The sequence below is a fragment of the Pangasianodon hypophthalmus genome, chromosome 20 (genome assembly GCF_027358585.1).
Source record: "Pangasianodon hypophthalmus isolate fPanHyp1 chromosome 20, fPanHyp1.pri, whole genome shotgun sequence".
In the NCBI taxonomy this organism is placed as follows: domain Eukaryota; kingdom Metazoa; phylum Chordata; class Actinopteri; order Siluriformes; family Pangasiidae; genus Pangasianodon; species Pangasianodon hypophthalmus.
In genome coordinates this window covers 16,717,439-16,741,308 of record NC_069729.1, presented here as the reverse complement: position 1 = coordinate 16,741,308, position 23,870 = coordinate 16,717,439, and the positions used below count along the sequence as shown (strand labels likewise).

General features: G+C 38.8%; 1 protein-coding gene across 4 annotated transcripts in view; it reads left to right on the top strand.

Moving 5' to 3' along the window:
- The window catches only part of arhgef3 (Rho guanine nucleotide exchange factor (GEF) 3), a 90,212-nt gene that overhangs the window by 48,190 nt on the left and 18,152 nt on the right, over positions 1 to 23,870 (top strand). Inside the window, exon 1 of one of the 4 annotated variants that reach the window (XM_026932694.3) lies at positions 17,655 to 18,337. The exons of 2 other annotated variants lie outside the window; for them this stretch is intronic. In XM_026932694.3, coding sequence (XP_026788495.1) covers positions 18,269 to 18,337 — 69 coding nt within the window. In that variant the 5' untranslated portion in view covers positions 17,655 to 18,268. Of the gene's footprint in view, positions 1 to 17,654; positions 18,365 to 23,870 lie in introns of those variants that run through there. One more of the 4 variants, XM_026932692.3, reaches the window with a different exon arrangement.

Here is a 23,870-nt window from a genome sequence, read left to right as displayed (position 1 = left end):
GGTTATGTCATATAGACCTGGCAACCCTGTTTTTAGATCTCCACTATGGTAACTAATGGCCTTGGTAGGCTTGGCAAAGGAAGTACGACCATCCAGTAGTTTGTCAGACCAAACAGCATGTTAGAATTATTGAATTTGAGTACTAACCCTGTGTTTATGCTAATAAGCAAAAAAAAAAAAAGTTACTGGCCTTTTATTTTCCATGTATGTGTGCAACATGGAGCCAAGTGACATTTGAATTGAGATTTTCTCAACTGTATGCAAATTTGGTATAACATGGTAAAGCGACAAATCTGAACAATTGCCTCAGATGATTCCTCGGACCAATCCTATGGTTCCGGTGGTCTTACGCTTGTTCAGTTCCCCACTCACTTCAGTCACCTTACGTTCCTACCTGCAATTAGTTCCTATTTACTGTTTGACACACAAAAATGGACCGTGGTTTCAATTTATCCTGTTATATCTGAGCTCTCATTAAAAATGTATAGAAACATTATGAAGAAAAATAAAGCGTGCCACAGATTGTTGGTGCCTCTGGCGAGTATATGGAGCTAGTAGCTTGCTCTCCTGGACAATACACACCCACAAGTGATAGACGTAGCAGTCGCTACACAGCCGCAAGCTACACAAGCTACCTGTGGCTTGCTGGTTTAAATGCAGAGTAAGCTATTTTTCCCAAAAATGTAACGATCTTCGCAATTTGCCTTACTCAAGAATACATTCATTCTGTTTAATAAGTTTAGAATATTTATAAGATGCTCACAGAGGTTTCACTGCTCAGGCTCCTAAAACACTATTAGTGTTATGCATAATGTATTGATGTAGACAGGAACCTAATTTCCATATTGAGTGATTTGTACCAAAAAGCAAATACATCTGCATTGAATGAACTAGTCCCTTTAAATCCTTACCATATGTGCAATTGATTGCTTGTTTAAACAAAAAGAGCTCCAGTGGTGCTTATGTGTCACACGCTGCCTGTAATTTTCCACTCATTGTTTAAGTGGCACTGACATATGATATGTCTGATTATTTACAGTCTTAACTCTTGTACTTGTTTAATGTAGAGTGAATGTGTTTTGTTTTGGAAATATATTCCACGTTGAGTTATAGTTTATTTTGTTGGTGATGCTGATCGACACCTTTTCATTGTACACAAAATAAAATGACATTTGCTTCAACAATTAAAAGCTTGACAAAAATGTCAGAAATGATTTACTGGATGGAGAGGAAATGTTTTCCTCATCATTGCACACACACTTTGCAAAAATAATTTAGGTGATTACAGAAGGAAATGAGTCATTATTACGGATGTAAGCTTGTTTTTTTTTTTTTTTTTTTTTTTGAGATTGTAAAGTTTTTACAGTTTAAAGCTAACAACTGTGACTAATCTAAATTGGCTTTGGTAACATTAACAACCTTTTTTGCCTATATTGATGTTATTTTTATATTAAAAATGTTTTATCTTTCTAACACTTCTTGCTAATATGATGCTACAACTAGTATAACTAATGGCACCCAAACAGTTCACTCAAATGGGGTGCATTTATTGACTTTTTTCAAGTTTATTCAATGTTTTCAGAGGAGTACCGCTATTAAATGCGCCTCTACAAGATCAGAATAGATTTTGTTTAGCTGATGCACAACAACGAATGAGATTGACATTAAGGCATTTGAAAATTAATGCATTTGCTCTTAAAACCTATTCTTCTTTTAAAAATGGACTAAAATATTTAGTTTTCCTTTAGTTGGACTAAAACTGGTTTGCTCATGAGGGATAAATTAAAATTTTATATCCGGATTTCTCTAAAGCTGCTTTGTGACAATGTCCTTTAAAAATTGAAATTGAATTGAAAATATAATATGACTAACAATATGTATGTATTTTTTTGACAAAAGAATAGGCCTAGAGTTAAATCCAAATTGGCTGCACGCAGCCTGCTCAAGTTTTTAAACCACAACAGCAATTATGAAATGTTTTCACCTGGAGGTTGTCCTCTGGGAAACATCTTCCTATTGTGTATGCTTTGCTGGTACAGTATGTACAGATCCACCACATGATCTGGAAAACACAGCAATCAAAAGCATTGTTGAACATGTCAAAAACAACGTATCTTGATTTGCTGCCAGCCAGAAGAGTGACCTGCGTTCTCTCTGATGGTTGTTGACTGCACGTTACGAGCTCTATTTCGGGACAGGTGGGTCAGAGGTGGTCTTCCTGAAAAGAGAAAGAGCTCTGGACCGCCCTGCCTTGGAGGAAGCCTGAAATTAGCTGGCATTATGTAAAAAGCCCGGGTGTGGGCCCCCATTCAAAGAAAATAATTCTCAGAACTGTAACAGGAACGCTGCTGAAAGCAGGAAGGAGTGGCACATGATTAGGCATGGGGAGGGTCATCGATAAATACTGAACTCGTACTGTAAATGCCGATGATTCCATTCTGTTTAAACTGTACGAGAATCCATTCAATCCTATCAGCTAAGGATCTCACCAGAGTCTTGAGAGAGTTCCTGTCAAGTTTAGCCCACTTCTTCACCGACTGTGTGCAATTCTACTAGAGTTCATGGTGACTATTTTGGCATTTAACCTGCCATTCCAAATAAACCTATGGCACTGAGATCCAGTGAGTTTACAGATCATTCAAAGTATTTGTCACGTTGTCATCATAAACTGAATGAAATAGTGGCTGTGAGAAAAGGGGCATGCTGAGACAAAAAAAAAAAACCCAAAACAATCTAACTAGCTTGGAAGTGTGCATCACTGATTAGCTAGAAATTTGTTTGGTTTAGATCAACATTGCCATGTTCTTCTGTGTGTTTGATAGCCATCGTGTATGATAAAGTTACAAACATACTATGAGGGGCAGCAGAGGTACCGATGTAACAACGTATACAACAGTAGCTGATAACTCAGCTAAAGGGTTTTCAGTGCAACCGCTTCCATGCAGGGAGAAATGGAAGCTCCTATAGTATGATTTTGGATGAGTCCAGAGGAGAGGGTTGGAGGGAAAAAAGGGATGAGATCCACTTGAGTAAAAAAACATATGTGAATTGATGTAAATGCAGAAATCTGTATTTTGAAAAAGTCAGTGATGAGGTACTACCAGATTAGACGCCATAAATAACCGTGACACTGCAACAGCGCTAAACGGATTTGACTCCGTGCATCCTGGGATGTAGGTGTAACAGTGTTGTGTTGTGTTTGGACATGAATTACAAAAGGCAAACCTCAGAGTCTGACCAAGAACCACAAGGTCCGTTTATATGCTAAATCACGTTCATCCAGTTGTGCAATCCACTGACATTGTACAATAAAGTGCTGCTACTGGTGGCTGTGATAAATGTCTGTGTTATTTGTCACAGCCACCAGTAGCAGCACTTTATTATCCTGTTAGTTAACAGATCCATAAACTAACGACCTGTCCACTATTCCTGTTTCAGCATTAAAAGGACAGAGTTGTAGTAGAAAAAAACGTGTTCTGACTGGTCTGTAGCTCACACTGACCTCACATCTTTTGTCAGGATCTTAGGTTAGATGTACTACATTCAGATGTGTCCCCCCGGTCACGTTCGGGTCAAGCATAAGCAGCATAAACTTGGATAAGTTGAGTCTGAGTGCAGACTGGAAACGGCCAGCTTTGAGATTGCCAGCTTGCAGCGTGTCTTTCAGTGTCGAGGCTGCATTCCTGGACCTAGCGTGCGAGAGTGAGAGGGTTTCACCATGTTACTCATCACACACCCTGGGGGAAGCAGACGGCAATATAAACACCAGGGGCCCTGTCAGAATGTGTGCATGTGTCTGAGGGGGGAAAGTTTTTCTTTTTTTTTTTTTTTTTTTTTTTAAAATTATCCTGAGCTTTCTACCTCTGTACACCCAGCCAGACCTGACTAACACTTGTGACGGTCATTGACATCAGTGCCGCAGTGCTAATGTGTTTGCTATGCAGCTGCTTTAATCTGTGTTCTTGTGTCTTCTTCTAAATGACGTTGTGCACATACTCAGCTTTAGTATCAGCCAAGAAAGTTCAGACGTTGCCATCATGAGACACAGAGCAGACCAGTAAATCATCCTCTAATATAATCCCTGGCATTTATTTTGTATTGAGTCACTGTTTTAGTGCACTGTACGCTTTGAAATATGTTTAGAAATTTTCTAGTGTTTCCTCTTAAAGAGATGAAGCACCACTGAGCAAGTAATACATTTTAACATCTTTTCAAAGCTCAGTAATGTTTAAATGGCTAAGGAACATCTCTATACCTTTAAGCCGCAGTCAGAACAAACTCAATAAATACAGTAAAATAAGTCCAGATCTTTATCTAATTTTTAAGTTTATTTTGCATATTGAGCTCATATGATGCGTCATGTAAGGTATAAAACACTCTGCAGCATGCTGTTATAGGAAAATAATCAATGACAGGGTGGTGTGATGCAGTCCAATGCGAAGCAAAGTTACAGTAACCACCCCAAAGTTAGCATTTTATACTTCTATAACATCATAAAACACCAAAGTATTTTATTCCTCTTATACCACAGCAATTAACCCACACTAACAATTTTGTATTTTAAAAACAACAACTGATACTTTTTTTTTTAACCTTTTATAGTTACACTTATAGTTGTAGAACGTCCATGAAACATATTAGTTCCTGTTATTGTTTATGTTATAGCAACTATAAACAGTCGTTTCCTCACCAGCCTCTCGTTAGTCTTTCTTGACATTTAAACAAAGCAAAAGAAAAAAACGCAACTTGTCTTGTTGCTGAGAAAATGGAAAGTGCAAAGTCCTCTGTCTTGAAGCAAATCTGTAAACACTGGAAAGACAATAAGATATGTACTTCAGTAGAAAACAAAACAACAATGTATATAAAAAAACAACAAAATGGAACAGAATTTTTAAGTTACGACCACACCAGACTTTCATTCACTATTTCCTTAATGTAGCTTGGCAAGAAGCAAATGTTAGCTAGCTAACATTAACATTAACGTTAACTCTTCCCTCCAAAATAACACATCATCCAGACAATCTGAACTCGCTTGACGTTTGCAGTGGAAAAAAAAGAGCAATTTTAAAACACCCACATCATCCTGCCGTTACAAGTATATAGTCGACTAGTTAGCAAGCTACTAGTAAACTAGCACGCAAGTACAAGTTCGGTTTCAGAGTCTCGGGTTGCAGTGTCATGCTTGCAGCATGTTTTTAAAGTATACCATAACAGCAGAGATTTATTTTTTTTTTTTAATCATTAACATTAACTAAGTTAGCTAGCTAGCTAGATTAGCATACAAGAGGTGTAGCTGTAACTTTCAGTGTACCATGGTGATAATTTGCAAAGCGTGTTTTTGGAACTATGCTAATATATGTATATGTATAAGACTCCCTGAATCGGTTGTATACAAAAATGTTTGTTAAAACTGAAAAAAAGGAAATTTAGCACCTTTTATTCAGAATTTACATGCTAAAACTAATCTATATTATCAAATATAGATTTGATATATAGCTACATTATAAGTGCATTTTTAAGTACTGTAATTCCATTTAATGCCATGCTGTAAAATGAGCAGCTCACTCTCAAATACCATGAAAGAGACTTTATCTCCTCCCTTCCCGAGGCTGTCGGGATTTTTATACTATGTCAAGCCTAGCTAATGTAGATAAGAAATCCACCACTCTTACATAAATAGTGTTGTTTAAATTCACTCTGTCTTCCATAGTGTCTGCGGATTTGTGGAATTGATATCTGGCTAAAAGCTTGATGATGCATGTGTGCCTATAGAAACGGGCCTCTTAGTGTCAAACACTACATCTCTTAGATAGACAAGTGTATGTCCACTAAAGCAGCTCACGAAACCCGATGCAGTAGAGGTGAGAGGTAAGAGATAAGAGCAAGCGACGTGACACAGCTCAGTCCTGCTGACCCAGATTTTAACAGACTGCTGACATTTCACGCTGGCCTTTGAAGTTAACCTCAAAAAGATTAAGGAATATCAATAAAGCAAGCTCTACCTTTGTGACCAGTTCCACGACACTAAACCATCCTGTTTTTGTTTTTTGCTTCTCTTTTCTTCTTCTCCTCTTTCCCTGACTCTTCATCTCTTCACAATTATGATTTATCAGTGTTGTGAATAATAAAGAAATATTAAGGGTTGTAGATCATGGGTGGGGTTTATAGCATTTATCTGTTCTCATAGAGCTCTCTGTACATTATTATTATTAAACTCCCCATGAAGTGGCTTGAGAGCCATGATTTGAGTCCATATGTTGATGTATTCACTTTCGAAACAGGATGTCGTAGTGATGGCGTGTAGTATTGTAGTATCCAACAGCCAGTAGTATTCGTGATACGTCACGTTCCCACCGACTCTAAACAAACCTGACGGTAGCTTAGAGAACTAGCTAAATATGGATTGATGGCGTATGATTTTGGAGTTATGTCATATGTGTTTGAGCCGAGGGACACCATCAGTGGTAGCAGTGGTGTCGGCGAGCCAGAGGGTCGTCACTGTGAGAAATCAGACGCATCTGACAGGTAGATAAAATTATATTACTTACTCTTAGTGATGTATAAAGACGGAATCAGTCTGACATAGCATCTACATTCCAGCCCCAAGTTGGTAAAACACTCCTCTGAAAACCGTCAAGTCCGCCCTCTTCCAGATGAATAAACTTCATGACACAGAATGACATAATAGTCAGAAAAGGAAATAGTATGCAGGAAGACGCACAGTAAAAAACGCACCAATGAACCATTTTTCTGCTGCTAACTACCTGCTACTGTAGAGCAACACACACCCCAGTGGGTGGGACATATACGTTCTAGAACGCATTTAATTGGACGAACACAAGACTAGTACAGGATGAGTCATCAAAAATTTTTATTGTTTTCCTGGAGGTGATGAACTATAAAAGTAAAATTTATTTGATATAATATTTGATTTTAAAATCAGTTTAAAGACCTGTTTTGATTATTACATTTTTAATTACTTGTTTAAAATTATAAATCTTTATTATGACTGTCCCTTTAACATTTCCTTTATAGCATTGTTTTGTCTTTATTACTCGTTAGTAAAATGCCAATGCAAACCTTTATAATTGCAACGTCTATTCGTGTTAACTCTGCGCAAGCCTCTTTCTTTTTGATGGTTGTTTGATGCGCCAGGTGTTTATTGGCCTTTTCATCTCTCAATAGCCACGTTACAGTGTCCATGCAGCAAGAGAAAAATTAAACCCGTACACAAGTAATCATAGGTTTTTCAATCCTGACTGGTGCACATCACAGGTTTGAAGCCCACAAGCTTCATTTTGTTTTCATTCTGCTACATCAAAGGTGTGTTTTGCTCCCTTTCACCCTTTTAGAGAAAATGTAGTGCTGACGTCATCAGGCCGTGTTTTGGCCCCTGCCAGCTCCAGCAGGTTATAGCGGTTCTCTACTTCTTTTAAGATCAAACAAAGCGAAGATCAAGTGACACACTTCTCTCTCTTACCCCTTTTCCACTGCCACAGTTGGAGTGCTGCTGCTGTTTTCTAAGATCTAGCACCTCTATTTCCTCCAGTTTACGAGTCGAATCATTATGTAATCATGCACAACAATGGCGGATTTTACAACATGCACGCCTGAATCCGAGGACATGCTTTATCATCCAAAATGACATCCTTCAGCATCTATACAACACAAAGACATATGCAACAATTACATACAAGTTAAGATGCACAGGTTTTTATTGCTTTTAAATGCTTATTTCTTCCTAAGAACATTTATTAATTGCTGCAAAGAAATGACCATTTTTAACTATATTATTTCAATCGTGATTTTGTTGTCATGGCAACTAAATAATTGATATTACCATTTCTTGGTTAGATTTTAGTGTGGCAATTTTGCACACTTTCTAATTCAAGGTTAGGCACTGGAACTTTAACAGTGGTACAGGACTACTTATGCTAATTATGCTAATACGGATTATAATTATATAAGGTGACTGTGGGTTTTTTTTGTTTGTTTTTTTTTTAACCTTTTCAGTGGTGCAGCTAGCTATGTTCTCTTGTTAGCCTGATCTTTATCTAATTTATTAATTATTTTTGCATATGGGACTCATATGACGCAACATGTAAATAATAAAACACTCAGAGGGTGTGTTGTGATAGGAAAATAATTAATGACAGGGTGGTCCGATACGACCCAATGTGAAGTTGCCCTTTATTTTCCACTCATAGTACATCTCAAAGTGTTTTATTCCCCTTATACCACAGTGATTTGCCCACGCTAACTATTTTTTAAATAATGTTATGATATTTTTTTTATCCATTTACAGTTATATTTAATGTTGTGGAATGTTCGCAAAATAAATTAGGACCTGCTATCACATACGTTATAGCAGCTATAAAAAGTTGTTCTCTCAGGATATTCTTTTTTTTTCTCTCTCTCTCTCTTAAAATTAATAAGAAAAAAAAACGCAGCTTCTCTTGAGGCCTCTGTCCTCAAGACCATTACAAAGCTCTAACACTGGAGACTCCTTCCATAAATGTTAAATGAACATCTCGTGTTCTCAGATGTTTTTCCATATACCAATGCATTTTTAAAAATCCATTTATTATTTGTAGACTTTGATTATGTGGCGCGTCCTCCATACAAGTCCCAAATAAGCCGTTACTATAGAAACGGTAACATATTAGAACGAGTGTATTAATAATTAACCTTTGATTTGCAGATGCACTACTGTTAGAACTGCTGTTAGAGATAACACCTTCTGACCAATCAAACTGCACTGTGGTATAAATAGTTATAGACTAGAGCATTCGCATTTAGGTTTTCTAGATTGTCCCACTCCTGCTTAGAGTTGTACAGCCATTTATGAGCCGAATCAGGTGTGTTACAGGCAAGAAAACACTGGTTGTTATAAGGAGCATGTGCAGAATAGAGGACACAGGTTTCAGATCATACACTGATATGGAACTTGGATTATTATTCAGTGCATCATAATATCCATGATGCCTTGATAAGTTATCTTTCTGTAACCTATTGTTTTCAGCTGATCTGAACAGCTGCCTGTAATTACGTACCTTTGAACATTTGAAACTTTTTTTTTTATCCTTATGATGATAAGCAGGTTATGAGAACTTGAAATGAACAAACTTCAAAGGTTAGAGACAGATAATGAACTCTCTATCATGAGACATGATAAAGCATTGTGATCGTTGAATTCACCTCCACACACGTAAGGTCTTGTGGATTGTGTCTTGATTTTGGCCTGAGTGTGTCTGTAGGTGCCGTCGGAACGGGACAGATTAATGCACGCTCGGTGATGATGTGCCTATGACTCCAAGCGTAATGCCGAGGGTCTCTGACTCATTCTTATGTCCACATCAAGGTCGAGGAAAATTAAACACATGACTGTCTAACTTGAAATCTGTTGGTCATGGAATGTGATGAGCTTTTGAATCATATGGGCCTTGTATGTCAAATAAATAGATTGAGTGGTGCAATTATGTAAATAAAGGAAGTTCACAGGGTCATCTGGATGAGACATGAGGAGCTTATGGGAACCACTTGAGAGCCGCTGGGTACGGCTTTTCAACTTTTATTACTGTATCTTAAACAACTGAGTTACCTCATGTCAATGTCCTCGTCTTTGGTGTGGTTGAGGTCACTTCCTCCTGCACCGTATTGTCATTTATTATCTTCTAAACTGAAGTCTAGACCTCTCATTTAAACCAAATTTCACTGGAATACCACTAACTAAAGAATCCTTGCTATGATTAAAGGACACTTGACTCTGTAGTAGTGTGGATACGTCTCTGGGGCTTTGGGAAGATGTGTTATTGTTATTGAGAGTATAGAGCTGAACAGTGAGCTCCACAGTTGTAGAATTATTCTTGTCACTCTCGTCGTCATCTGGTCATAATGCTTGTACTTTGCAGGTACACTAAGAGCTTGATAACAAAGTCAAATGAATTGCATGTGTAACTGCATGCAATAAAGCACAATTCGGATTCATGATTGCAGAAGAGAACGTGATTATGTGAGGTATAAAACACAACAGGACGTGCTGTTGGAAAAAAGGAAAAAGCAGTCAATGACGAGGTGGTGTGATGTGGCCTGACTTGAAGTGGAGTTATTGTTACCACAGCAATTTGCCACATTATTGCTCTTAATTTTTTATGCATTTATCCATTTTATGACACTGTATGCCAAAAATTATGTGGACAGCTGACCATCAAAACCATACGCGATTGCTGAACATCTCATTCCAAAACCATTGGCGTTAATATGGAGTCGGTCCCACCTTTTTTGCTATGACAGCCTCCATTCTACCAGGAAGGCCCTCCACTAGATTTTGGAAAGTGGGGATTTGACCACAGTCGCAAAAACATCAGTGAGCTCAGGTGAGAAAGCCTGGTCTCAGTGGGGTTGAGGTCAGGGCTCTGTGCAGGCCACTCGAGTTCTTCCACTCCAACCTTGGCAAAGCATGTCTTCGTGATCCTCGGTTTGTGCACAGGGACATTGCCGTGCAGGAGCAGGTTTAGGCCTCTTAATTCCAGTGAAGGGAAATCTTAAAGCTGCAGCATACAGAGACATTCTATATGCGTGTGATGGTCAGGTGTCTACATATGTTTGGTGATGTAGTGTACATATAATGTTGTTGAACATCAACAATATATTTTCTATTTGGACAGAAAAGGGAGAATAATAAATACAACAGTTTTTGTCGAATATGTTGGTAAATAAATAAGAAAAGACTGTATGACAAAAATTAGAGTGTAATTACAGTTAGAGACCCGGCTGTCCGCCACATTACGTCACGATTAGGACAAAACGACTTCCAGAGGGAACGGTTAATTTTATCTTCTGATAAAAATACAGAATACAGCAACTGTTAATCTCTATTTCTGTGGTATGCTGCTGGGTTTCTAAGTACATATCATGCAGTTTGTGATGCTACATTAATATTCTCTATATAAATTTCATTAAAAATAAACTGAGGTCTAAATCAAGGCAAAAAACAATGTTTCACAAATATGACATTTTATAGTGGCATGCACTGAACACTAGCTGTTTTAGTGATTATGCTTTTAATAGGCCAATCTAGACTAGAAATCAAATACTAATAGACCACCCAGGCTTTGAGGCAGACTATTATTAGAAAGCAATCCAAGTGCTCCACAGGTTGCAGACACAAAGCAGATTGCCAACCTCTCAGTATCGTTTATGTTGTTTGCCATGTAAGTCAAACATACCTTTTCCTCTGGGGTTCCCAGTAGGGTCCCATGCTGAGTCTATCGCTGGGTGACAAATTAAAGGAAAAAACTAACATTAAAGTGCCACCGCGAGCTGCCAGAACAGCTTCATTGCTCCTTGGCGTCGATTCTAAATGTCACTGGAACTGTACTGGAGGCCTCAGTCGTTTCTCATATGTGTTCAGTTGTGTTGAACCATTTAGCGAACCATCTTGCCCTGTGAATGGGGCGGAGTCATCTTGGAAGAGACCACTCCCATCATGATAGAATTTTTTCATCGTAGGATAAAGGCGATCAGTCAGAAAAACTTTGTATTGATTTGTAGTGATGCATCCCTCAAAGGGGACAAGTGAACTCAAACTATGCCAGGACAATAAGTAAATGCCCCCACAGCACAACGGAGCACAACCTGTTTTTTTTTTTTCCCCTTTAATTTGTCAACCACACTTTGTAGCTAACACAGGAGACTTGTAGAAGAAGGATAATATACATTAGAGCTCATTCATAGACACTCTACCTTGTTTGGTATTGTAGCATTTATCTCGCCACTTGTTTTATGTGCTTATGCTATGCTAACTGGTTCACAAACACTGTGTGTGTGTGTGTGTGTGTGTGTGTGTGTGTGTGTGTGTGTGCGTGTGTGCGTGTGTGCATGTTACTAAATTGAGTCATAATACATGGTTGGTAACGTAGCCTTTTTTAGTATTAACCAATCGCCGTTTTAAGAACTCCAGACCTTGGAATCAATTTCTGAAAAAAAAAAAATCTCTGATAGTTTAATGGACTTTCAGTGATTTAAAGGACATTTAACGGACTTTAATGAGAACTGGCTTAACGGTTTCAGTCACATTCCAGTAGGATTTCCATTACAGGTATTGTGGTTATTAGAAACACCACCAGAACCCATTAGGGCCTTCTTTAATCAGAAAAAAAAATGAGATAAGCTATCAGGAACCATTAGGAATAACTTATTCCATTAAATAGACCACAAGAAACACACTTAAATCCATTAGGAACCACTAGAAATCTCTAATGGTTTTTAACGATTTTTTTAACGAATTCTTTTTGACAGTTCTAGGTTTTGACTTTCATTAAACTCGAAGTAGGTACGGCATGTCAAGATTTAGATTTTTATACTCAACATTTTAATCAATTAATCAAACTTTTTTTTTAAAAAAATGATATTTTCTAGTAATGTAATGTATTTGGTTTAATGGTTTTCATCAGATTCCTGTAGGATTTCCATTTGGGATTTTCTGGTTACTCAGAAACCAATAGGTCCTTGTTTCATGATTAGATGAATACCATCAGAATAAAAATAGGTAAGGCATCGGGAACCATTAGGAATAACCCATTCCATTGTACTATCTTTACAGACCAGCAGAAACACATGTAAATCCATTAGGAACCACTAGAAATCTCTAGTGGTTTTTATTGATTGTTGGCTCACTAGATAGATGGACTAGAACATTTTATCTCACAGTTCTGTGATTTTAAGACATTGATTTTAAGCGCAGAGTTGATACAAACGTCAACTTTATCTTTTTTAAATACTTTTTTTGGTATAAAACTGCTTGACATAAATAATAGTAACCCATTTTTTTGCCAAAAAAAAACTCAGAATTTGACCTTAGTCCAGATGCAGTCATGAATTTGCTGAACCATGTAATAATAAAAGGTTGAGGTTTCGTGCCCTTGTTTGTGTATTTAGCTCACATATGGAGCACATCCCCACATTACTCCTCCATCCACAAAGCCTGAATGTAATGTGATCACACAGAGTTAAATGTGGCTTCCTTGCATGCTGTGCCTCTAATTAATGTCCTTAAGGAATTGGCATTTTCCTTTTGTACCCTCCTCTACACAGATCTTTTTCTGTCTCCAACACACGCACACTCTCGCTCTAACCACTGAAGCATTTAGATTTGAGCCGATCACGGAGCAGGCAGTTTCACTGTCAGGCTGGTGAAGTGGAAAACTCATCCTACGTCAGATTTACACAAGATTTACGACTTTTACTGACTCGCATCACTGCTAAGATGATTTTAGTTCCTCAATGTGGACACACACCATTTCCACATCTACCTACTAAGCCAATAGTTCTCCATTGGAGATCTGATGCATGTTTGTATTTACGCCAGACCTTTATGTAACTCAGTTTCCTTATTTGGCCCCTGAGTATTTTTTTTTTTTTTTTAAATCTTCTCCTTATTTTTAGCAACTAATCTTTTAAACATCTTTGTTTAAATACCATTTTATATGTATTTCACATCAAAAGATTTATTTTTTTTAGTCAACTTGCATTATTGGTTCATGCACCTACTGTACATTTCATTTTACTTCTTTGTATTTATCAACAGAGCAGGCAAACCACAAGGTTTTACTTTCAGGAGCAGAGGAATGTAATTAATTAAACCAGCAACCACTTCCATTACAGCACTGCTACTAAAACCAGAACAACTTCCACATGAGGAAGCTCAAGGTTAGCAATACCCTCTCACTGAAATCAAACCTGACCTCGGCCTTTAGAGAAAAGTCATGCTTTGCATTTATGACCCTGTAGCTTTGTTTCATTTTGTGTTTCATAGGGAGGATCCAAAAATAAATCATGGAATGAAGTCATCCTATAACATGTGCCCTTTGATTATATAAGGGTATCGTAGATTACTTTTTTTTTTTCCATAAATTCAGACAGATTAAACTGGGGTATGACAAGAAGAGATGCTTAATAGTGGTTCAGTTGAACATGAAGATATCTGCAGTCATTTGCTCAAGACACGCCAAGATGCCATTAATGATGATCCCATGAACATCCAGCATTTTCCTGTAATCCTACTAAAGCTCGATTTCCAAACAACCCTTGCAAAAAATATAGTATACTTTGGTACGTTTTTAAAATGTACTTTTAGTGTATGAGGTAATGCTGTCTATACAAATTGTGTACTATCTTTAGTTCTACACTCGTTTCAGACATAATTCTGACTTATTTTCAAAAATAGACTCCAAAGTACAATTTACGAAGTACAATTATTTTAATATTTGGTCCCTGGAGGACTAGTGGTTAGGCCACAGCGCTCTCACCGCCGCGGCCCGGATCGATTCCCGGCCAGGGAACCAACTCCGGCCACTGGGGTTACACACGACAATGCACTCCCAGAGCTGGTCCCAATCCTGGATAAAATCGGGGAGGGTTGTGTCAGGAAAGGCATCCGGTGTAAAAACTGTGCCAAATCAAATATGCAGACCAATGGTCTGCTGTGGCGACCCCTAACAGGAGCAGCCGAAAGAAGTGAACAACAACAATTATTTTAATATTTTAAAAAAATATTGAATATTTTCCTAGCTGTTTTTTCAACCATTACACAAAGCCTGAGAAGATGCCTATTTATTAGTGTACTTATCTCCATGTATACATTAGTATACTTTTACTAAATTTGAATAAAACTTGTACGACATGAATTAGAAAAGGGACTTTGGAAAGGAGAGGAGAGGGCAAGGTAGCTCCGAAAAGTCACTCTCAGAAATCGACATCTCCAGATAATACCGCTCATCTCAGCAACTGGCCATTATCGATTTAAAAAAAGGGAGCAAAAACTCTTTTTTTTTTTTTTCTTTTTTTTCAGACAGTCTCTTCTAAAACTTGTAGTAGCTTAGTGAAGTATCGAAGATATTAGTTAATTTCTCATGTTTGAACGTCCTCAAAACAAGTTAGTTCGTGTTATTACTATGTTATAACAGCCTATCATTTTTTTCTCTCCCTCTGTCCTGAATTAAGTGAATAAGATAAAAGTGCAGCTTGTCATGTTAGTGAGAAACCACAAAGTGCAACATACTCCTTCCGAAAGATTCCTTCCTGAAGTTCCAGCTTCATCTCTAACTGTTCTGAAGCACTGACGCTTACAAAAACGCTAAAGAAACATCTCCTCACAGAAAATCTGGTGATTCACCATATCAACAATTAGATTGCTGGAGCATGTCGTCATTTTGTTTGAACAGGCGACCACAAAACATGCGCTTTCACATATTCTTTGTGTGATGGACAGCCTGTAAATAACCAAAATCCGCTGTGAACTTTGAACACGCCAGACTTTCTTTGTTTCATGGCACTTCTCAGAAAACATCTGATAAATCATAAGCAAGGCTTTTTGAAATGGTATCTCTGCAACATCATCATTTAATTTTAGACACTGTCGCTCAAGTTCCACTTGCCCACAACACACACACACACACACACACACATATAGCTCAGCTGTATGTCTGACTGGAAAGTGAAAGGTGACGCAACAGAAATGCGAGGTTCCTTGTGAAACCTAAACCTCGACCACAGTATTTAACCATAATGCAGCTTTTTTCGCCGTAATGGAAATTAACAAAGTAGTTCAGCAATTTCTGTGAAGGGGATTTTTGTCAGTGTGGTTAAGTTTGCCCACGGTGGGGGATTATTACTGAAAGCCAAAGCAGCAAGGAATGCAGCAAGGTAATTCTGAATCATATATGCTGGTTGTTATGTAGAATTAGGTCCCACCAATGATGCTGGTGAAGCAGTTTCAGATTAACAGCAGTACATCTATAACAAAACCCTGCTCAGGAAATGGATTTGGATCACAGCCGAGAGTCGGCAAAGTATCCAGAGACCCATAATTCGCTTTTGTCCTCAGGTCAGGTCCAAGTGCCTTTTGTTTCTTGCTGTCTGTGCAAGGGTGTCTGAGTGACAGAGTGTCAGAACTGGCTGTTTACAGTCGTCAAGCTGCCCGGGGGCTCCAGCGACCAAGCCTGACCTCCTCCTACACACTCCTGACTAAGTACAGCACACTTCCCCAACGCCTGATATCTGCACAATGGCAGGAACCTCAGGCCAGAACAAAGGCTCTTAAAACTCTGACCGATTTCCTGCTGCCTGTGGCTGGAGCGGGAGCTCCCGTGCAGGGCTATCTGGGGACAGGGATTATTTTCAATCCTTCTCAACAGTTAACAAATCATAAAAAAAAAAACACCCCGACTGGCACAGAGTGCAGTTTTGCCCTAAGGCAGCGAAGAGATCTTTCTTGGGGAGGGAAAAAAGACAGTATGGTGAATGAATGGACACAAGTTTTATTTCTTCTCCCTCCCTAGGTTTCTGTCTGTCTCACTCTCCAGCTTGCACACACTGAAGTTATTAGACTCTGCAGCCGGAAGACGTGTGTATGCTCTAGTCCAAACAGTCTGTGTCAGTTTAACAGTGGAAATTGAAATGGTGGGGCGAATGGTTTCTGCTACAAACAAAAGCTCTTCAGCTGTTGTACAATCAGGACACGGTGTTTTGGCAAACAGTTCCATCTACATGTGGAGCAGCTGGGCTACTGTTTATGTTTGGACATTTTGACCAAGTGTTTTAACAGTTTGACATCAAATTGCTTGTTAACGTTACTGACGTTGAGCTGTTGGCTTTTGAAACCTATTGAGGCCACAGCACCGCCTAAAAACTATCTTTCACTGACGTTCAACGTCATATTAATGAGAAATCCAACGTAAATGTAGTGCTTGATTCAAACTCGGCACTCACAGTACCAGAACGCACTGCAGTTTTATAACGCAGTTGTGCCAATTTACAGCAGAGACTCAGCTCGGCTAGTTAGATGACATTGACATGGATGTCTTGATAGCTTGATGTCTTGATGGAATTGACAGCAGGTTTAGCATGAAAGTTGAAGCTTTGGAAGATGAACTGTTTGAGCAGAGCATTCTGATGAGGAGGTGAGAGAGCTGGAGAGACTAAAGGGCTAAAGCGTGGCCGCATCACTTTCTTTCGGTACAGATTAAACAAGATCTAAATCCTGCTGCACCACTATCAGAAGGTAGTCGAACAGCATCGAGGAAAAAGACCAACTTGTCAATGAAAGTCAAAATCAGAATTTAATCATAACATAAATCCTTCGCTTGATTGAAGATCACGCATTAATTATACGTATATAAGTATATATGCAGGTCATTCAGGGAGGAAATTTCCTTTTAGGTACTTTAAACCAAAGTGTAAGCTTACAACAGTTTGATCACTAGAGGAAATTTAGGTGCCAACCTACATTCACCAATTAAGTAAATTGGCCACGCCCACTTCCGAGCCATAAGGTGGAAATGGATACTATTAATGATTTGTGTAGAAAATATTGACATTCATGTGACTTACATGTGTGTGCTGAAAGCTAAAACTTTTTTTTTTTTTTGCATGTACATTAGAATTTACTAGAAATATTTTAAAGTCTATAAAGTGTGTGGGTGGAGCATGAAACCCCGCCCACGTTCATAAACTGGTCTGGAAAAGTGTGCTTTAAAAAAAAAAAATTCCATGCATACTACAGTTCTTAGTATGTTACTCAGTACAGACATGTGCATGGTCATGGAACTATTTTGCTATGTTATTTACTAACATTACAGTTTAGATGATTAGTTTTGGCTACAGATGATTATCGTGAGGAAATGATATTTACTGATGATCATTTAGGCTTTAGGCTGCTTTTCATCTTTTTCAGCGTTTTAGAGGATGTTTGTATTGCATTCAGACTTCATGCAGTAGGAAGTTAGTGCACAGCTGTGTGTGTGTGTGTGTGTGTGCAGCGTAGGAGAGGAAAGGAGAAGTCGAAATGACTGGCTCCAGTGAGCGGCGCGCTCGTGCACCCCTGAGGAGGAGTTTTTAACTGCTCGCTCGCGCTCTCTCTCTCTGCCTCTTTGCCTCTCTCTCTCTCTCTCTCTCTCTCTCACTCACACACCCACATACAGCCTGACACGCACGCGCCACAGCTCTCGCGCTCTCGCTCTCGGCAGTCAGTCGTGTAGTCGCGAGCGGCGAGTTGCGGCGGCGCGCGCGGGATGCTCTCGTGGCCGGTGTGTGTGCACAGGAGCGCTGCGATTCCTCGTGCGTAGAGCTGGCGGGCACCGTGGCTGGGAGGTCGGCTTGCGACTATCCTCCTCCTCATCCTCCTCATCCTCCTCCTCATCCTCATCCGTCTCATCTTCATCCTCATCCAGCCGCTGGTCCCTGCGGCGCGGCAACCGAGAGCGACAGCATGGTGGCCAAGGATTACCCGTTTTACCTGGTGGTGAAGAGAACGAACTGCTCGCTCGAGGTGCAGACGGTGAGCAGCACGAGCAAAGAAGCCGAGGTGGGCTGTAGTTAAAAGAGAAAACGACGACAATCATCATGCAAATAAAAAATAAATCGCTGTGCGGGCGCGTGCGCGTGATATTTATCAATGAAAATGATGTCCTTGTTTGACCGATTAAATGACAAAAGAGCTCATTTTGCATCGTTATGATGATTATTTTCATGCATGCTACATAACTGTGCATGTTCTTGCATAGATCCTAAATGCATTCGTGCGTGAGAATGATTTATACAAATCAGCTCTTAAAAAAAAACATGGATCTGATGCTATGCCTGATCAGCATTTCAGGAAATGATTATGTTGTAAGATTTGGTGCACAGATTTGATGCATTGGTTTGTTATATTTAACATTTAATAGGTACATCAGTTAGTCTCACCCTATCATGACATCGCTTATATTATTTATGCCTGTTTAACTGTTCAAGTTGAGTACTAACTTGGGAGAGCCAGTGTGAACCCAGCTGAGCCAGATGTTTTTTCATGTGGGACTGAGGTTTACAGTGAGCTGGAGTTGAGAGGCCATCTTTAGGTCAGAGCAGGACTTGCTGTTCAAGGCCCAGTTTCAAAGCCTTGACCACGTATTTTCCACCAGTTTGTCTCTTGAAGTCAATACGTCAGAACCTGAACGTCTCACATGCTCAGAACGTGTCATGTCCGATTGATTGATTGATTGATTGATTGAGCGTCGTGCAGAAATATTGATCAGTCAGCAGAGTCTTTGTGCTAAAGGTGTGACAAAAATCGACCAAACAGTACACGATAGATATCATCGAGTGTGATAATGTCAGCAAGAACAAGAAACTGGTCAAAAGAAAAGATTGCTTTGTTTGCTGCTTTGGCACATATTTGTCCTGAATCTTGATGGAAAACAAAAACTAGTATTCAGACTGAAGCCTGACTCAGGCATGTGTGATGTTGTGGGACATGTTTGTAGATGAATAGGGCTGGTGCACAAGGCACTCACAGCTTCCTCACGTCTGTCTGAACATGTGAGTTTGTCGTTAGACACTTCAGAGTGCGCCGACGGAGGCCTTCACAGGGGGATCACCCTCTGATCACCGGATCACTTTACACTGAAGAGCCGGCCTGCCACTAAAGAATGGGGTGAAAACTTTTCAGAGTCAAGCTGTGTGTGTGTGTGTGTGTGTGTCTGTCTGTGTTGCAGTCACATTGATTTTACAGCCCACAGTGTCATAATCTAGTTTAAAGGCTCTAGTTTAAAAGCAGCTGAAAGAGTGAAAAAGTCACATCAGCATTTGAAGAATTGATCCTTCTTTTGAACGATGCACAGTGGGTTTATGTTTTTAACACAGCCGTAAGTGTATCTGTAGATTTACATCCAAAATGCCTAGATAGGCGACAAAGGAGATACTTTATTTATACTGCAAAGAATCAGTAATACTTGTTCAATGCTGAATGAATATATACATTATATACATACAATGTATATAACAATGCTATTTTCAATCACTTGTTTTAACTGAGCTGCTTGAAAAATATTTAAATATAGCAAACTAACATAGCTAGCTAACACTACAAAACATCTGCTCAAGCTAATGCCACTACTCTTCTGACTCTTATTTCAAAAACATTTACAGATTCTTATTCATGAAGTGTCATGAACTCTTTGAAAAGTCAAGTTTCTGAACTTTGTATGTATCAATTCATGAAACTGATAAACATAAACGCATTACATTGCCCTCGAATGTATTTTTTTTCAATGTTCATTCCGCTACAGCCTCTGTTTTTTTCTTTCTCCAAGTTTAAAAGACAAATTAACACAGCTTGTCATATTACCGAGAAACCGCAAAGCTCTCCATCCTTGGAAACGTTACACCTTTACCTCAGACTATTACAGAGTGCTGACACTGGAGACTCCTTCCATAAACGCTAAATAGACTTCTCCTCACAGAAAACTTCAGCATATCAACAATTACACAATTTTTTTTAAATCTGTTTATGTGTAGAGTTCACCCTACAAGTCTCTGGGAATTAGCGGTCCAATCAGAATCGAGAATTTAACAGCGCTGTGGTCTAAGTGGTGATTGTAATCCACCAGGGACAGAATCTTAGACGTGCGTTTGTGCCAAATATGTTGTGAGTCATGGCGTGGCACTCTGTACACAGCTTTGTTGTGTACCACAATGACAATACATCTCCTCAGGGTGATGACTGTGCAAAGAGCTGTTCATATGTTCAGTTCCCTCCGGTGTTTATCAGCATTTTCAGAATCAGATCTGTTCATCCGCTGCTACTGTATCGCAAGGGAAGCCACAAAGCTTGATATAGCCTCGGCTGAAACTTTTTAGTACACAGACTTCCTCATTACCCAATACTAGAAACTTCTTCACCTGTTCATTCACTTGAATAAGTAGAGCTCTTCACTGTAAATTATGCTTCATTGAACATCCTTGTTGTCAGCTGTTGATATATATGCATCATCATAATCTCTTTATCTCTCGCACATATGTGTGAAAATAAAAGTTTGTTCCCGGTTGCTGGCTAATAGCAGTTTTGGTGGCGTTCCACCCAGCTGCTGCTATGATTCATCTGTTCCCACACAGAGCTAGACTCCCTCTTTCAGCAGAAAAAGAGCCTGGTTAAAATCACTCGTCTTCTTTCAGCTTTCATGTTAATACCAGCGTTGCCAGGCCAAACCTCTCGTGAAAACACATATGGTAGCCCGTCTGTGATCCATGTAACCACACGGAATGGTTTCGAACCCCGATCCTGTGCCAAACTGCTGCTTTGTTTGACTTGGTCACAAGGTTTTTATAGCAGTGTTTTCTGCGGACGCATTAGTCAAATGCTTTTCAGGGCACAAGTCCGGTTTGACCACACGCACATTAATACGAGGTGTCCCTTGGTTTCGGAGAGTTTTATGGTGGGCATTAAAACTTCAGTCCAGGCAGCATTCCACAGGTGCCTTGCTGTGGAAGAGTTACTGTTTGCTCGTAAGAGTAGAGTAGTCCTGGTTGTTTGTGTCCACTCGCTTGTATACAGAAAACTTGTTACACTGCATGCTGCACTGTTAAATTTATCAAAATAAGAGCCTACAGTTTGTTGCTGGTTTCTTTCTAACTTGAAGACTATTCCTACGTTCACACTAGTGAGCATTTACTATGTGCATGACACAGAGCATGGCAAAATGTGTAACCACTGACTTATCAGTCCCTCACAGTTTTTTTGTGATTGTTGTGGCCAAAAAAGCTTGATTTTGCTGCGGGTTTTTTCAAACTTTGTGAAGCAACTTGCGGAGTTTTTTGTGCTTTTTTTTGCAGAAAATTACTTGAATTGGTGAAATTGCAAGCACAGGATTCTTCTTTTAAACTTCTACTAGTGACCAGACATATGTACTCACTTTCTATGATAGCTGTACTCATGTTTGACGCACATGAATCGAAGAGGGCTTTGGTTGAATGCACATTGTGCTGATGTTACACAACGTGTTTTGGCCCAAATCTGCAGAAAATCTACGGTAATTTTGAAAAATTGCAAGCTCCTCTGACTGTTGCGGAGTTTGCTTGATTTTGCGTTAATTTAAGCAATCACAAAATCCTGGAGGGGCTGGTTTATTTTATCCCAGCATATATGATCTCTCATTAAATGTGTATAGAGACATTACGAAAAAAAAATTAAGCTTAGAATGTTGTAGCCTCTGGTGATTGTTTGTAGCTAGTAGTTAGCATAATTTGCTAATCTGCTACACCATTGGACAGTGAATGCCCACAAGTGATGACAGTAGCGGTCACTACAAGAGACAAATTATAAGCGACTTTTAAGAAACTAGAAAGGCCAAACTCTAGTGCAACTGTCTCTTAATAATTAGCAGTTCCTCTGTTTTTTTTCCCCCAGAAAGAAAACGACCATCTTTGAACCATGATGGTTCATGATGGTTAATGGATTCACAGTGTAAAAGTTCACCTGCTTTCACAAAGCAGAATTAATCGCTACTGGGGATGAATACTATTTTTACTTCCTGCATCCTTTCCCTCTCAAGTGAAAAGGCTTTTTCTCCAGGCAAATTCTCTTAGTGTTTGGCCTCACCGCTGTGCTGTTGTAAAATAGTATGTACACTATCAGTCAAAGGGTTGGATACCTCCTCATAGAAGGTCTTTATTTTTTACAGTTTTTCCTATCTTAGAATAATAATGAAGACGTTAACACTATGAAATAGCACAGTGACCAGGAAAAGTGTTAAGAATTTTTAAATAGTTTTGATTTGTTTAACTGGTGAAGCTTAGAGGCCAAGCTCCTCACTGCTTCTTCCTATGCTGTAAATGTAAAGTGCTTGTTTGTGGAAATAATTTAATTTTAAGTAAAAAATTCTTCTTTTCAATTAAAAAAGTACAAGATTCAGAAAATGTTGATACAAACAATGAACTTCACTTTTTACATTTACACTTTTTAACTTCAACTAAAAGCCTTCATGAAAATGTCTTAAAGGCAGTGAAAAATATCAAATTTTAATTAAACATAATTTATAATTAACATAATCTAGTATAAGCTTTGGCTTTATTGTGATGAATAGAAAACTTTTCTGGGAACTGGTGAGTGTGTTTGTGTGTGTGTGGGTGTGTTTGCGTGCGTGCGTGTATGGGTGGTTGGGGGTGACGCTTAATGACTCAGTTGAATTGCTTAACAATGGGGTATCCTGAGTACAGCAAGTGCTCTATGTTCTATTTTAGGAATCCTGTTCGTATCTGTGCACTCTCTGTCTATCCCCAATGAAAGTGTTAGTCAGACAGGAAAAAGATGGGACGTTTCAGATAAGTGGAAAACTCAGATTGTGCTTCATGCTGTTACAAACATACCCATCCCCCTTTTAACAATCATCAGATGATCTCATTTTGTGAAATTAGTGGAAATTCGCAGGAAATGGAGCAAGCATCTTTTTTTTTCAAATGGAATTTATTTTAGATTGAACTTGAAGTGGTTTCACAGGCAGTGTACATAATTTAAAACCAAATTTTATAAAACATAATTTTTGTGATTAAATCCATTTGCACATTCATTTAAAACACACATGCTGAAAATCTCACAGTTCGTATTGAAAATCCATGTGTTGGTGCATCTTATACTACAGCACTGTTGAATTCTCGAATCTGATTGGTCAGAAGGTGTTGATTAGTTTTCTATAACAGCAGTTTCAGCCACAAGGTAAATCACAGGTTTATATTAATGCATTATCGTTTCTACAGTAACAGCTCATTCGCTTGGATTTCAATGCCAAATGATTGATGTAATCCAAGTTTAAAAATGAACAGAATAAAAAAACATGTTGTAACTGCTGACATGGTGATGTTTTAATGTTAGGATGCAAATACTTAAAATTTATGGAAGGAGTCTCCAATGTTAGTGCTTAACAATCAGTACGTTTTCCACCACATTATGGAAAGTCTTCAGGACAGAGGACTGTGCACTTTCTTGTTTCTCTTTAACATAACAAGCTGTGTTTTTTTGGCTTATTGACTTAGAGAAAAAAGAGAGACTGGTGATGGAA